General features: G+C 48.3%; 2 protein-coding genes across 3 annotated transcripts; one reads left to right on the top strand and one right to left on the bottom strand.

The window, feature by feature from the left end:
- Positions 1–90: 90 nt before the first annotated feature.
- Positions 91–5219, top strand: C1QBP (complement C1q binding protein). The gene is made up of 6 exons (XM_029213260.1): positions 91–432; positions 1046–1196; positions 2885–2978; positions 4139–4234; positions 4480–4602; positions 4738–5219. Exons 1-6 carry the CDS (start codon positions 210–212, stop codon positions 4885–4887), a joined length of 837 nt encoding a protein of 278 aa, XP_029069093.1. The 5' UTR covers positions 91–209; the 3' UTR covers positions 4888–5219.
- RPAIN (RPA interacting protein) lies at positions 5182–12136 on the bottom strand. Of its 2 annotated transcripts, XM_029213261.1 has the most exons (7): positions 12017–12136; positions 10223–10393; positions 9144–9204; positions 7045–7156; positions 6832–6895; positions 5645–5785; positions 5182–5329 (listed from the first exon to the last, which is right to left on the bottom strand). In XM_029213261.1, exons 1-7 carry the CDS (start codon positions 12095–12097, stop codon positions 5300–5302), a joined length of 660 nt encoding a protein of 219 aa, XP_029069094.1. In that variant the 5' UTR covers positions 12098–12136; the 3' UTR covers positions 5182–5299. The 2 variants fall into 2 exon arrangements, 1 of the variants encoding a protein (XP_029069094.1); XR_003792087.1 differs by lacking the exon at positions 5182–5329 and having other exon boundaries at positions 5664–5785; positions 6991–7156.
- Positions 12137–12375: the final 239 nt, after the last annotated feature.

Raw genomic sequence — 12375 nt, 5'->3', positions numbered from 1 at the left:
ACCGGAGGCCACCAGCAGAGGGCGCATTCCCGCCCGCTGTGCCTTTGGTCTGCAAAGCGGCGGCGCGGAAGCATTTCCCGGGGAGGGGGCGGGACTTCCGGCGGCGGCCCTAGATCTAGGGGGCGCAGTGGCGAAGAGTCGTCGCTCTTGCCGAGAGTTGTCTTTCGTATCCGCACGTGTCCGCCGCCGCCTCTGCCTCCGCTGCAGAAATGCTGCCGCTGCTGCGCTGCGTGCCCCGCGTCCTGGGCACCGCTGTCGCTGGCATCCGCGCCGCCGCGCCCTCCCTGCCGCTGCTGCAGCCCGCGTCTAGGCCGTGCGCCCGGCCCTTTGGGCTGCTGAGCGTGCGCGCCGGGTCGGTGCAGTTGCCCGGTCTCCTGCGGCCTTGGGGGCCCTGCGGCTGCGGCTGCGGCTGCGGCGGACTGCACACCGAAGGTAAGACTCGTGCACGTGGGCCGGGGACGTGAGGGGCCAGGGCCTGGGTGGGGTGGGGAGTCCGGGACGAGGAAGTGTAGACCACGCGTGGACAGCCCGGAACCGCCCCTGAAGTCCAGAACATTCTCCCACTGATCGGCGACCAGCGGGTTAAACCCACGCGTGATCGCGTTTCCCGTCTTCCCCCACCTCTGTTTTACTCTGCGGGGAGAGATGCTGTAAAGCCCTGGAGGCCGACTCAATTCTCAGTCTCTCGAAAATAGAACTTTGCAAAAGCCCAAGGTCGCGTTTGGGAGTAGCGTGGTGTTGTCTGTTGGCAAGTGAAAGAGAGTAATGGCGAATTTTTCTTACTTTATTTTGAAACGTTTTAAGGAGTTCATTGTTGGGAATCACTTTACCAGAATGCGAGCTCAGCTTCCCACTGATAGCTTACAGCATTTTTACAGATGAGGAAACTGAGGCTTAATGGATATGAGTTGGGTTAAGTTCCCAGAGCCACCGTTAATAGCAGAAGTATTAGAAACAGCCCAAATACAGGTCTCTGGTTGTAGTAACCTGGGTCATTTTCCGTTTTAGACTGATTGGCTCTTTCTGTAACTTATTTCCATTGTAGGGGACAAAGCTTTTGTTGAATTCCTCAGTGATGAGATTAAGGAGGAAAAGAAGATACAGAAGTATAAGTCTCTTCCCAAGATGTCTGGAGGTTGGGAGCTGGAAGTGAATGGGACAGAAGCCAAATTAGTGCAGAAAGTTGCTGGAGAAAGGTAAGTACCAGGGGCCTATGGACTCCAGGGAACCAAATCCATGACCCTGCAGGACCTGCCCTGACTTATCCACAACAGCCTTTAGTTAAGGCAGGTACTTAACAGACATGTAGTTTCCGAGAGATCGTAGGATTCATTTGGATAATTTCGTAAGCTCCAGGTCGTTCATTCACTGCACACTTATGTGCTATGGTAGTTCATACGGAGATGGTAAGCAAGTAGCACCGAAGCCAAGTCGCTGGGAGCCTACTGGACCAGTAGAGCCGTCAGTCACTTAAACCCTTGCTGGTGAGGGAGGCTATGCCTTGCCTAAATCTACGCACGCAAATTCAGAAATTCTGACAGCACCGACAGAATCTCAGATTTGCAATGCTGACTTACTATACTACAGGTTCTGGCTGAGGAAAACAAAGCTCCTACTCTGTTTATAGTTGAGAAAGCAAGATAAGGGTGGGGTTGCCGTGTAGTAAGGGTCACCATGAGAAAGATGGGAAGACTTTGACCTGCGTAAGCTGTTTGTGATCTACCTTGAGTGAATTTTTGTATATGCTGTGAAGTAGGGTTCTGGCTTTTTTGTTTTGTTTTGGTGGTGTAGTGTTTTTCCCTTCATAGGTCAATCATGTATTCTGTAACGTGACCTAAACCACTTTCCTGGGGTAAGTCGTAGGCAGTTTGGGGCCATTATAAGTAATGTTCTAATGAACATAACTTCATTTCTGTGCCCAGGCGTCAGCTTGGTCCGCACTGTTGCAGATTAGACAGATTTTGTGGCTGAACCTCAAACCTCAAACCGGCAAGGCAGCCAGTTAGCACAGCTCCAGAGGGGAGTGGCTACAGTGCACTGTTGTCTGCAACCCAGCAGTGCTCGTTCCAGATCTCTCAACTTTAGATTCCAATTTTGGAACGTGATACGTCAGGTGAAGGTTCTTGCAACTGAAGATCGTCATTAGTTGGTGTTTGTGGCCTGCTTTGTGATTATAAAACTTCCCACAACTGCTCTGAGGAATGAGCCTGTCCTGCAGCATGTTCTTTTATTTTTTTGGCGGTGCCCTGTGTCTTGCAGGATCCTAGTTCCCCATCCAGGGATTGAACCCAGGCCACGGCAGGGAAAGCGCTGAGTCCTAACCACCGGACCACCAGGGAGCTCCCCAGCAAGTGTTGCTCTTTGTGAGGCCCCCCTCCATGGGGCCAGGGCTGCTCTCCATCCTCAGCTGATGCCACAGCCCTCCAGCGCTCCTTCTTCCCTTCCTCTCGGGCAGATTTTCTTCTAATGGAGAAAAGCTTTTAAAGGACGCTTCTGCCCCCTGCCCCCAGCTTCTCAGCTGCTCAGCACTGGAAGGTGCCCTGGAAAGACGAGGGTGGCAGTGTCAGTTGGCTGTGGCCAGGAGGTGGCCAGTGGACACAGGTTGGCAGTGAGCCCTGGATGCCGGCCTGGTGACAGGAGCCCACACATGACTGTATTTGGCTGAGGAACAAGTGCCTAATTGACTTCCAGCAGCCAACACATAGTAGGCCCACTTCAGACCTGCTGAATCTCTATCTGTGGGTGGGATGCAGGCACCCGCATTTTGGAAGTTCTGCAGATCAGAGGTGCATTGTTTCAGCAGCATTTTTAACTGTAGCAAGCCTCAGTATCTACTCCTCAGTTAAGAGGGCATCCTCTGTTGTGTTTTCTCTTGCCTTTCTAGGGTCACCGTCACTTTCAACATTAACAACAGCATCCCACCCGCATATGATGGGGAGGAGGGGCCCTCTGAAGGGCAGAAGGTTGAAGAACAGGAGGCAAGTCTGTAACACTGTGACCAGCCTGTGCCGCCGCCTTCCCACGGGCTGTTCTGGGGGCTTGCAGGAGGAGCATTGGTTTTTGTGTTGTTTAAATTCTCTTAGCACTAGGAGAGAAGGCAAAGGACAGCCATCCTTGGGCCTTTTCTTGTAGAGCACCAGAACTGTGTGGCCCCTTTTCTTTCCCAGGGGCGAAGTAAATTGTTACCTTTAGGCTTAGGCTTTATAATTTGCCCTGTGTTCACTTAATAGAGAGGAATTGAAACTGTCTTAACCCTTCCCATGATCAGGAGGTAAATTATCATTTGGAGTATTCCCAAGTGAGGAGTGCTCTCACACGTCCCAGGCTGGTGATAAACACCAGGCAGGGGCGTCAGACACTTCGCCTTAAGGTGCTGCCCTTCTTGCTTGGACCTGGATGGTGCTCAGTCTTCAGACATTTTAGGAAGCAGTGTGCCCAGCCTAGAAACCAGCCAGTGTGAGGGCCACAGGGTCCCCAGGCTTTCTGGCTGGGTTGGCATGGTATTGTCTCACGACCCAGCTCAGCTCCCTGGAGCGCTGGCCCAGCACTAGGACCGCCCCGCCCCCAACACACACTGGCTGGCTCACCCTCAAAGCGGGGGTTGCTGTGCTTTAGCCAGAGGCACCAGCCTGTGGTCCTGGGCTGTAATAGAGGAAGATCCCGAAACAGCTGGGAAGGGATTTTGGAGCTTTAGGCCAGCTTTGTAGTGTATGGATGTAGAAAAAGGCCCAGGAAGATTAAGTTAATTGGCACTCTCGCTGGGGCTGGAGTTCAGATTTCCTGATTCTAACCTTGTAGAATTAGGTTAGAACCTAGTACGTATTAGGTTCTAATATGTAACCTTGTATGTTCTTTAAACAAGTAGCGTGGCTAATAGAAGTGAAATGCTGTACTAAATATATGATGCTCTGCCATCCAAAACACAGTCTACAACTCTAGAAAGGATCCACAGGGTGGGTTCAGCCCAGTCTGTCTGAACAAGCTGGTACATGGCTTTAATACTCTGTGTTAAAAGATCCTAGGCTCCTTATTTGGGAACACCATAGCGTAGCAGTGGCCATCAGACCCCCTGAACTGAGACCTTCGGTCCAGACCCCTGCCAACAGAGACATTTACTGACTCGTTCTTGTTTCCCCAGCCTGAATTGACGTCCACTCCCAATTTTGTGGTTGAAGTTGTAAAGGATGGTAGCAACAAGGCCCTTGTGCTGGACTGTCACTTTCCAGAAGATGAGGTATGTAGAGTGGAGTGCTGGCAGCCCTGGGGACAAGGAGGGCCTCCGGGGACCTTCCTGGTCCCATTTAGCTGATACTAACATTTTCTAGCTTAGACCAGCAAAACTGGGAAGACTGGGGTGGGGGTGGTGAGGGAGCAAGGTTAAAATCTGAGTTTCAAGCTATAAATAGTCCCTTTTCTTTGCACGAGTCTGGCTTGTCCTGGGAAACCTTTCAGTTTTCCCCAAATATTGTCTCTTGTCAGATTGGACAAGAAGAGGAGGACCAGAGTGACATTTTCTCCATCAAGGAAGTGAGCTTTCAGTCCACTGGCGATTCTGACTGGAAGGACACGAATTACACGCTCAGCACAGATTCCCTGGACTGGGTGAGTGCTCGATAAGGTGATGGTGCCCTTGGGCCTTACAGGGGAGGGTCTAGTCCAAGGCCACACAAAGAAGCATCTAAGTAAGTGTCTCAGGTGCCTTCTTTTTTTTTTTTTAACCAATGTTTCTCCTTTTAGGGCTTATACGACCACCTAATGGATTTCCTTGCGGACCGAGGGGTGGACAACACTTTCGCTGATGAGTTGGTAGAGCTCAGCACAGCCTTGGAGCACCAGGAGTACATTACTTTTCTCGAAGACCTCAAAGGTTTTGTCAAAAGCCAATAGAGAAGACAAGCTGCCAAACACCTTAATTTTATGGCAGGCTTTGGCCAGTGAACAACACCTACTCTGAAGCCGGACCCACATGCTTTGAAATGGTTTTCATCCCAATATCATGGAAAATAATTCAATATTAACTTATTTCTGTTGCCTCTGATTTACCATTTATTCTCTACAAACCTGTTATTTCTAGATTTTTGTATAACAAAATGATGGACAATAAAATCTCCAAGGTGATTGGTCTTTTCTATTTCTACTCCTTCCCTTTCAACCTGCATTACGAAACACAAAGAGCAGAGAAAACTTTGAAACGTTTTAATACAAAATAAGTTATAAATGAAAGATGTGTATTTACAAGGCCCCTTCTCAAGACAGAACTTGTTTCCAACCCAGTAGATCGTGTGCATCAGGGTTGGCTCTAGAGGATCACAGCCCAAGTATCACAAGCCTGAATTTAAATAGAAAAAAGTTAGCTTAAATTATATTCCAGTCACAAAAGCAATCTCAATATGTGGTTAAAAGTTGCAACCAGTAATGACATTTATGGTGCTCCTTCCAGTAGCTGGGCTGCCTCTGTCCCTCCCCTTTCGGGGAATGACTGGCCTTTTTAACTGAAGTGACTTCACTTTTCTATGCAAGTAAAGTTCCTCAGAGAATAAACTGCATTTTTAAACATTTACCTCTTTGTAAGCTATTTCTACCAGGGTGGGAATGAAACCAACCACCGACCCGCTTTTACCACTGGGTCCTGTGGGAGGCGTACCAGACAGCTCATGAGAAGACTGGGCTTTTCCTCTGTTCCTTCAGTGACCGAAAATGCCGGCGTATGGGGACAACATGCACTGTGCTCATTCACGCTGTCTTCTAAACAGGCGCGAAACTTTTGCTCTGTCACCTCTGGAGACTGAAAAACAGAAAAGTTAAACTACAGGCTAACCTTAGTCGTCTCATAGTCAACAGGCTGAAAATCCCGATTCCTCACACCATCCTGTAACTGGCTTGCTGTAATGGCCTGATTTCTCGGACCTTTAGAAACGCTCACGATCGTGCTGAGAGGATCTCTTAAATAACGTCCATCTGACCGCCTCTCCAGATGGACCAGCGCTCTCCACTCCTGCCCTGAACACTGATTGATGCTCACCGCACCAGGAACGTCCAGGGCTGGGAGGCTTCCCAGCCTCCCTGTGTTTCTGCCTCTACCAGCCAAGTGTATCCTTACCAAGAGCCAGTGCTGCTTGGTCCTACCTCTGTGCTAACTGAACTTGCTATTGTAACTGACTGACTTAATTATCTACTATGTAAACCAATGAAATAAGAGAATGAAACAAAGTTATGTTTTTGTGATAAGTGGAATATTGAAGAAACAGTCAAAAAGATGAGTCCCTAAAAAGAAAAGGTGTTGAATTAGGTAAAAGATGGGGAGGAAAAAATCCTGAAGTGCACTCAGCTTCTTGATGCACTTACAGAAACAAAACAGGAAATGCTAGACTATGCGCTTTAAGAGCAGTTTATAAAAAGCAAAAACAAAAAAAACCTCAGCTCTCCAATCAGCAGAGCCTCGCTCAAGGACTGGCAAATAAGTGTATATGTTTAAAACTTCCTATAAAATGTTTCATTTGTACAACTTACCACTTCAACGAACTGGCAAACTTTTAGCCACATCATGTCAGATAAGAGGGCTCCTGTATTTTAAGACCACTGACACTTAAAATTCTGAATACAGCTGTGTCTTCATATATGGAAAAATTTTATGTAAATCAGATACAAGTGTTTCCAATTCTAAACTGGGCTTTCTATAAAGCTCTTAAGCAGCGGTACATTAATAAGTACCTCACAGATACGCTGTCTGTATTCTCACCATGGATGACTGCAAGCTACCAGTGTGAACTGAACATGAAGTTGGGAAGAGATGTGTGCAGAGGTGACACGGTCTGTGTGAGGAACACTCACATGAGATGGGATGTACAGGCCACACTGACACATGACCACACCGCTTGCTATTCTCAGATTGTACCTGGAAGCAGAATTGGGATCCCAGAGCATTACGGCCAGCAGACCTGGATCCCCCAACCTTCCCAGATAATAGATTTGGGGGGAAATTCCACTCACCTTGGAGTGTGGGATGGGAACAATTAATGCTGAAAAGGTTGTGAAAACTCTTACTTTGTACACACAGGACAGATGAGGGAGTTTGCTTCCCACTCAGCCAGCATGACGCTGAGACACTTTTCATCAAACTGCAAGCTCTTCTCGTACTCACTGATGATGGACTGTTCTGCAAGGCAGAGGACAGCTGGCGTGTTTCACCGCACGTCACCTGGGTCGCCCTGTCCTGAGTGCTAAGCTTCACTTTCAAAGGCACCATCCACACAAGAGAAAAATGCGGGCAAAATCACACAACCAGTCACTAACTACTGCTCAGGCTTCATCCTGTTGGATCTTTCCCCTCCTGTCTGTCCTCTCCTTGTGAAGTGATGAGGCTAAGAGACAAAGAGACAACTTTCACACCCATCTCCAGAGGCCACAGGGGCAGAGATGAAGAGTGGCAGGGTCCCAGGGGCGGCTGGAGAACGCGGACGCTGACGGCTTCGGACGCCAGGCCCACCTGGCTGAGTCTAAAGTGAGCTGTTCGCCAGTGTCCACAGACTCGGGCTCTGTGTTGTTCAGAACGTGTGTAGCAAACATGCAACAAGCCCTAGTACTTAGTAGGCCTGGGGTACAAAGATGAAGAAGGCTGGTCCCTGCTCTTGATGAGCTCACCATCTAGGCTTCGGAGCAGGGGTCAGCAAACCACAGCCCACAGGCCATTCCAGCCCACCTAACGTTTTTAATTTTTAAAACATTTTTGGCCATGTCACAGGGCATGCAGGCTCTTAGTTTCCCGACCAGGGATTGAACCCGTGCCCCTGCAGTGGAAGCATGGCGTCTTAACCGCTGGACCGCCAGGGAAGTCCCCCACCTTCCATTTTTTAAGTAAAGTTGTAATGGAACAGCCACGCTCATTTGGTTTATGTGTGGGCTGTAGCTGTTTTCACACTACAACAGCAGAACTAAGTAGCTGCCATAGTCTGAATGGTTACTATCTGGCCCCTCACAGAAAGTTTGCCGACCTCTATTCTAGAGGGTTCCTTATGACTGAGTATGGCAGAACACAGCAAATTCTTATCACTGCACGTTTTTAAATTCAATATACCCCAAGAGAAATATTTAGTGAGTCCTGTGTTTCACCACTAAGATAGGTTTTGCAGGCGAGGATAAAGAGAAAATCAATTAAAAAGAAAAAAGAATTAAAATCAAGGAATATACAGTCTAACTGGAGTCAACACACCAATCATAATAACTAACGTTTGCATAGCGCTATGTGTCAAATGCTGTTTTAAGTTCTTTATATATATTAACTTCTTCACTACTACTTCCTTATTTTGAAGATGAAGAAACAGGCACAGGGAGATTAAGTGCTTTGCCCGGCACCACACAAGTTAAAGTGGTAAAGCTGAGAGGTGAATCTTAGCAGTCTAGGCCAAGAGTTCATGCTCTTGCGTCCTCAAGATAATAGCTATTGTGTATTGAAAACTTCCTATATGCCAGGCACTGCTCGGAAGTCTACACATATTATTTAAGCCTACAAATAGTTTTGTAGTTTTACAGAGTCTGTTATCTCTAACAGATGATAAAAACTAAGCCTAATCAAGATAGGGCTATGTGAGATAAATGACTTAATTATGTAAGGTGCTAAATTATGCACTCTGTGGTGCTACGATTCCGCAGGAAGGGGGCGCTCACAAGACCCTGGGGAGTCAGTAAAGAAAAGATACAAGAGAAGGTACTTAAATTAGGTAGCGCAAGAGATCTGATCATGCACTATCCTGTAAGGTGACAGGATTACTACTAATCTATTAACAGAGAGGTACTGTCGGATAGAATAGACACGGGAACTGGATTCACAACACTGATTTTACTTCCCAACTCCACCACCAGCTGTGCAACCTGTGTAAGACACCACTCTTCTGTCTCACGCTACCTGGTAGGGGTATCATAAGGAGAGAACCATAGCATGGAAGGAGAGGTCTGAGCACAAGGCCTGGAAACAATGACTATTATTATTGGGAAGACAGACAGCCAAGACCTTAGAGGAAAAACAGAGACTTCTAGACACTCGACTGAAGATGGAAATAATGAGTTAAAAACATTCTGTTCAGAAAAAAGCATCAGCATTAGAGCAGCTAGAGATATAGGCAGGAAGAACTATTCTTAGACTTCACCTTGATCAATCAGCTCCTGTTGGATTTCCTCCAGCACGGCCAGGTCCAGCGGCTCCTCCAACTGCAAGAGAAAGTAGGGTCAGCAGAGGTTTGAAGTTATGATCAGCTGACAAGACCCACAATGATTCACACTTGGAGGCTGGCTTGAAGAACACAGATTTAACTGAGGAAATCAACCCAGTCCGTCTGTGGAATGTGCCGACAATGCGGTAATGCGGCCACGCTGAGCAAGGCATCAACAGGTGATGAACCAGCCAGTGACAAAATAATGGCACCACATTTGGGGGAGACAGTAGAGGGTAGCAGCTAAGCATATGGCTCTGCTAAAGCTCTGTGACCATTAGAAGGTTCCTAACCTCTGTCAACCTCATTTCAGGCCTCTGTAAAGTGGGAATAAAAGCCACCTGAGAGGGTTATTGTGCGCACTCATTGTGATTATGTAACTCAGACATTTGGCACAATGTGGGACACATAGAAGGCACCAAGTAACGCCTCTTTATTATAGAGAGCCTTGATGTTCTCAAAGCAGTTTCCCACATGTTTCTTATACTGTCCTCACAATACCGACAACATTATCTTCTTCATCTTACAAATGGGAAAACCAAAGCTCAAAGAGGCAGAGTTAAGAGTCAACAGCAAAACCAGGATCAGAATTCCAGAACTACTGACTTCCAATCCAGTGCTCTTCCTGATACATGGTAAATGGTCTCCTATCCACACCCAGTTCCTAACCCTGCCTGAGATTAGAACAAGAAAGTTCCTGGAGACCTTTTTAAAAAGAGAGATTCCTGGCTCAGGCCTACTGAATCAAAAGCTCCAGGGGTGCAGCCAATGAGTGAAATTTCTTTCTTTTCAGTTTCAGAAGTGATTGATGCAATGATGCAGCAGGTCGACAGCCTGGTATTTATGAACCATTAATTAATCTAGAAGAGTCTAACGTTAAAGGTAGAAGAACCTGGGTGAGAGGCCGTTAGAATCCTGACTGGGGGCTGGAGGGTGGATGGGTTTAGAGGACTTGGGGAAATAGGCAGAGAGAGGACACTGGCATCCTTGGTGCTAAAAACACATCCCAGCCTGACCTGAGCCAAGGCCTCTGGCCAGCTCTCCACCGACTGCAAAGCATTCCACTCTTCTTCCATCACCTCCTGCACTAGAAAGGTGTTCTGAGCTCCTCCTGACATATTGCCTCCAGCCTGGCGATATTTGTTTAGGAGCCTGTCCCGGCTGTTTCTCATTCTCTCCAGGCATCCCTTGGAAGAAGGAGAAAGAGGTGAGGGGGCAGAAAAGGCAATTCCGTCAAAAACAAACAAACAAAAAACACCTCTTAGATTAGTTGTTAAAACATTAAAGGAATTTTATAGACACAAAATTTCAACTCTAATCCCAACTATTGTTATTTTGGCACCTTCCTCTCCAGCCCTTATCCATGTGTAGATGGGTGAAATTACAATGCTTGGGTCACGTATTTCCAGATTGACATATTTCATAGTCTATCTTTAATGCTAGCTTGCTTAATGGTTGGGTGATAATAGCGCAGCATCCGCTGTGCTAACAGGACACTTAGGTTGCTTCCTAATTCTTTTCTTTGTGTTTTGTTTTTGTTTTTAAATAAATTTATTTATTTAATTTATTTATTTTTGGCTGCATTGGGTCTTCATTGCTGCACACTGGCTTTCTCTAGTTGTGGTGAGCGGGAGCTACTCTTCGTTGCGGTGCATGGGCTTCCCATTGTGGTGGCTTCTCTTGTTGCAGAGCATGGGCTCTAGGCACATGGGCTTCAGTAGTTGTGGCACGTGTGCTCAGTAGTTGTGGCTCACGGGCTCTAGCGCGTAGGCTCAGTAGTTGTGGTCCACGGGCTTAGCTGCTCTGTGGCATGTGGGATCTTCCAGGACCAGGGCTTGAACCCATGTCCCCTGCAGTGGCAGGCGGATTCTTAACCACTGCGCCACCAGGAAGTCCCGCTTCCTAATTCTTGCTACTCTCGATATGATGCTGGTAGCCGCCATCCTGTACAATGTTTCTCAACTTCAGGCAATCTTGTCCCCTAGGGGACATGTGGCAATGACTGGAGACATTTTTGGTTGTCACAGCTCTAGCTGTAGGATTATTGACATCTAGTAAGTAGAGGCCAGGGAGGCTGCTAAACATTCTACAATCCTAGAACAGCACCCCACAACAAAGAACTATCGTCTTCAAAATGTCAAGAACCAGGATTGAGAAATCCTGCTGTCGACAGTCATTTCTAGCATCAGATTATTTTCCTGGGATATATCCACTACTTCAGAGATTACTGGAAAGACAGGCCATAGTACTTACAGGAACCAGACTGAGCTCAGGATAGGTCAGAACTGACCGTAGGCTACAACCCTGCTAAGACTTAGTGACGGAGGCTCAGAAGAAATAGTTTGGAATAGGAAGAGAAATAATTTCCGGGATTAGAAATAATGTCTAATTATTCTATTACTCTGTGGAATAGACATAACGTCTCTCTCGCTTGCGGTGAGTGTACAAGGTGCCTCTCTGGTGTCCACCAACCCGACATCAGCGGGTGATGGTGGTGCCACCGTAGAGATGTAGCGGTGCGGTCGCGATCACACTTTACACTGAAAGCAAACCCGAGTCCAAAAGGAAGGCTTCCTGGGCCCGGGCCGGCCCGGGCAATGCCACACCCAAAGGCACAGAAACTCCCGGAAGTGGCCGGGCGGTGGCCGAGGCCCGGACCTACAGGCGAGAGGCTCAGGTTCCAGGTCCACCTCCACGGACACCTGCTTCACCCGGCTGGGCTGAGAGAAAAGCACGGAGGAGAGCGGTTGCCGGGACGGACTAGGGGAGTGACGACAGCCCGGCCAAGGCTTTCCAAACCCCACACTCACCTGCCTGAAAGCCTCTTTCCAAGGCGGCGAGCCCAGCAGTTTATACAGCGAGCGATGCCGAGACCCTGATCCCTCTGCCATCTCCTTTTCGCGGGAGTCGCCGCCAGAACGCCCCGCCCCCGGGGCGCGTGCAGAATCCTGGGAGTTGTAGTTCCTGGGTGCTGATTGCACCAGATCGTAGGGAATTCTGGGAAGCGTTGTCCTTCCGGCCGGCCCCACTCGGAGACAGGCTTGGGCAATCCCAGAATGGGTGACTAAAGAAGTGACATTTATGGGCTTCCCTGGTGGCGCAGTGGTTGAGAGTCCGCCTGCCGATGCAGAGGACACGGGTTCGTGCCCCGGTCCGGGAGGATCCCACA

Source organism: Monodon monoceros, unplaced genomic scaffold (genome assembly GCF_005190385.1).
Source record: "Monodon monoceros isolate NGI ecotype Baffin Bay Population unplaced genomic scaffold, NGI_Narwhal_1 Super_Scaffold_9, whole genome shotgun sequence".
Classification (NCBI taxonomy): Eukaryota; Metazoa; Chordata; class Mammalia; order Artiodactyla; family Monodontidae; genus Monodon; species Monodon monoceros.
The sequence above is the reverse complement of the archived record's forward strand: the minus strand, read 5'-3'. Positions and strand labels throughout refer to the sequence as shown.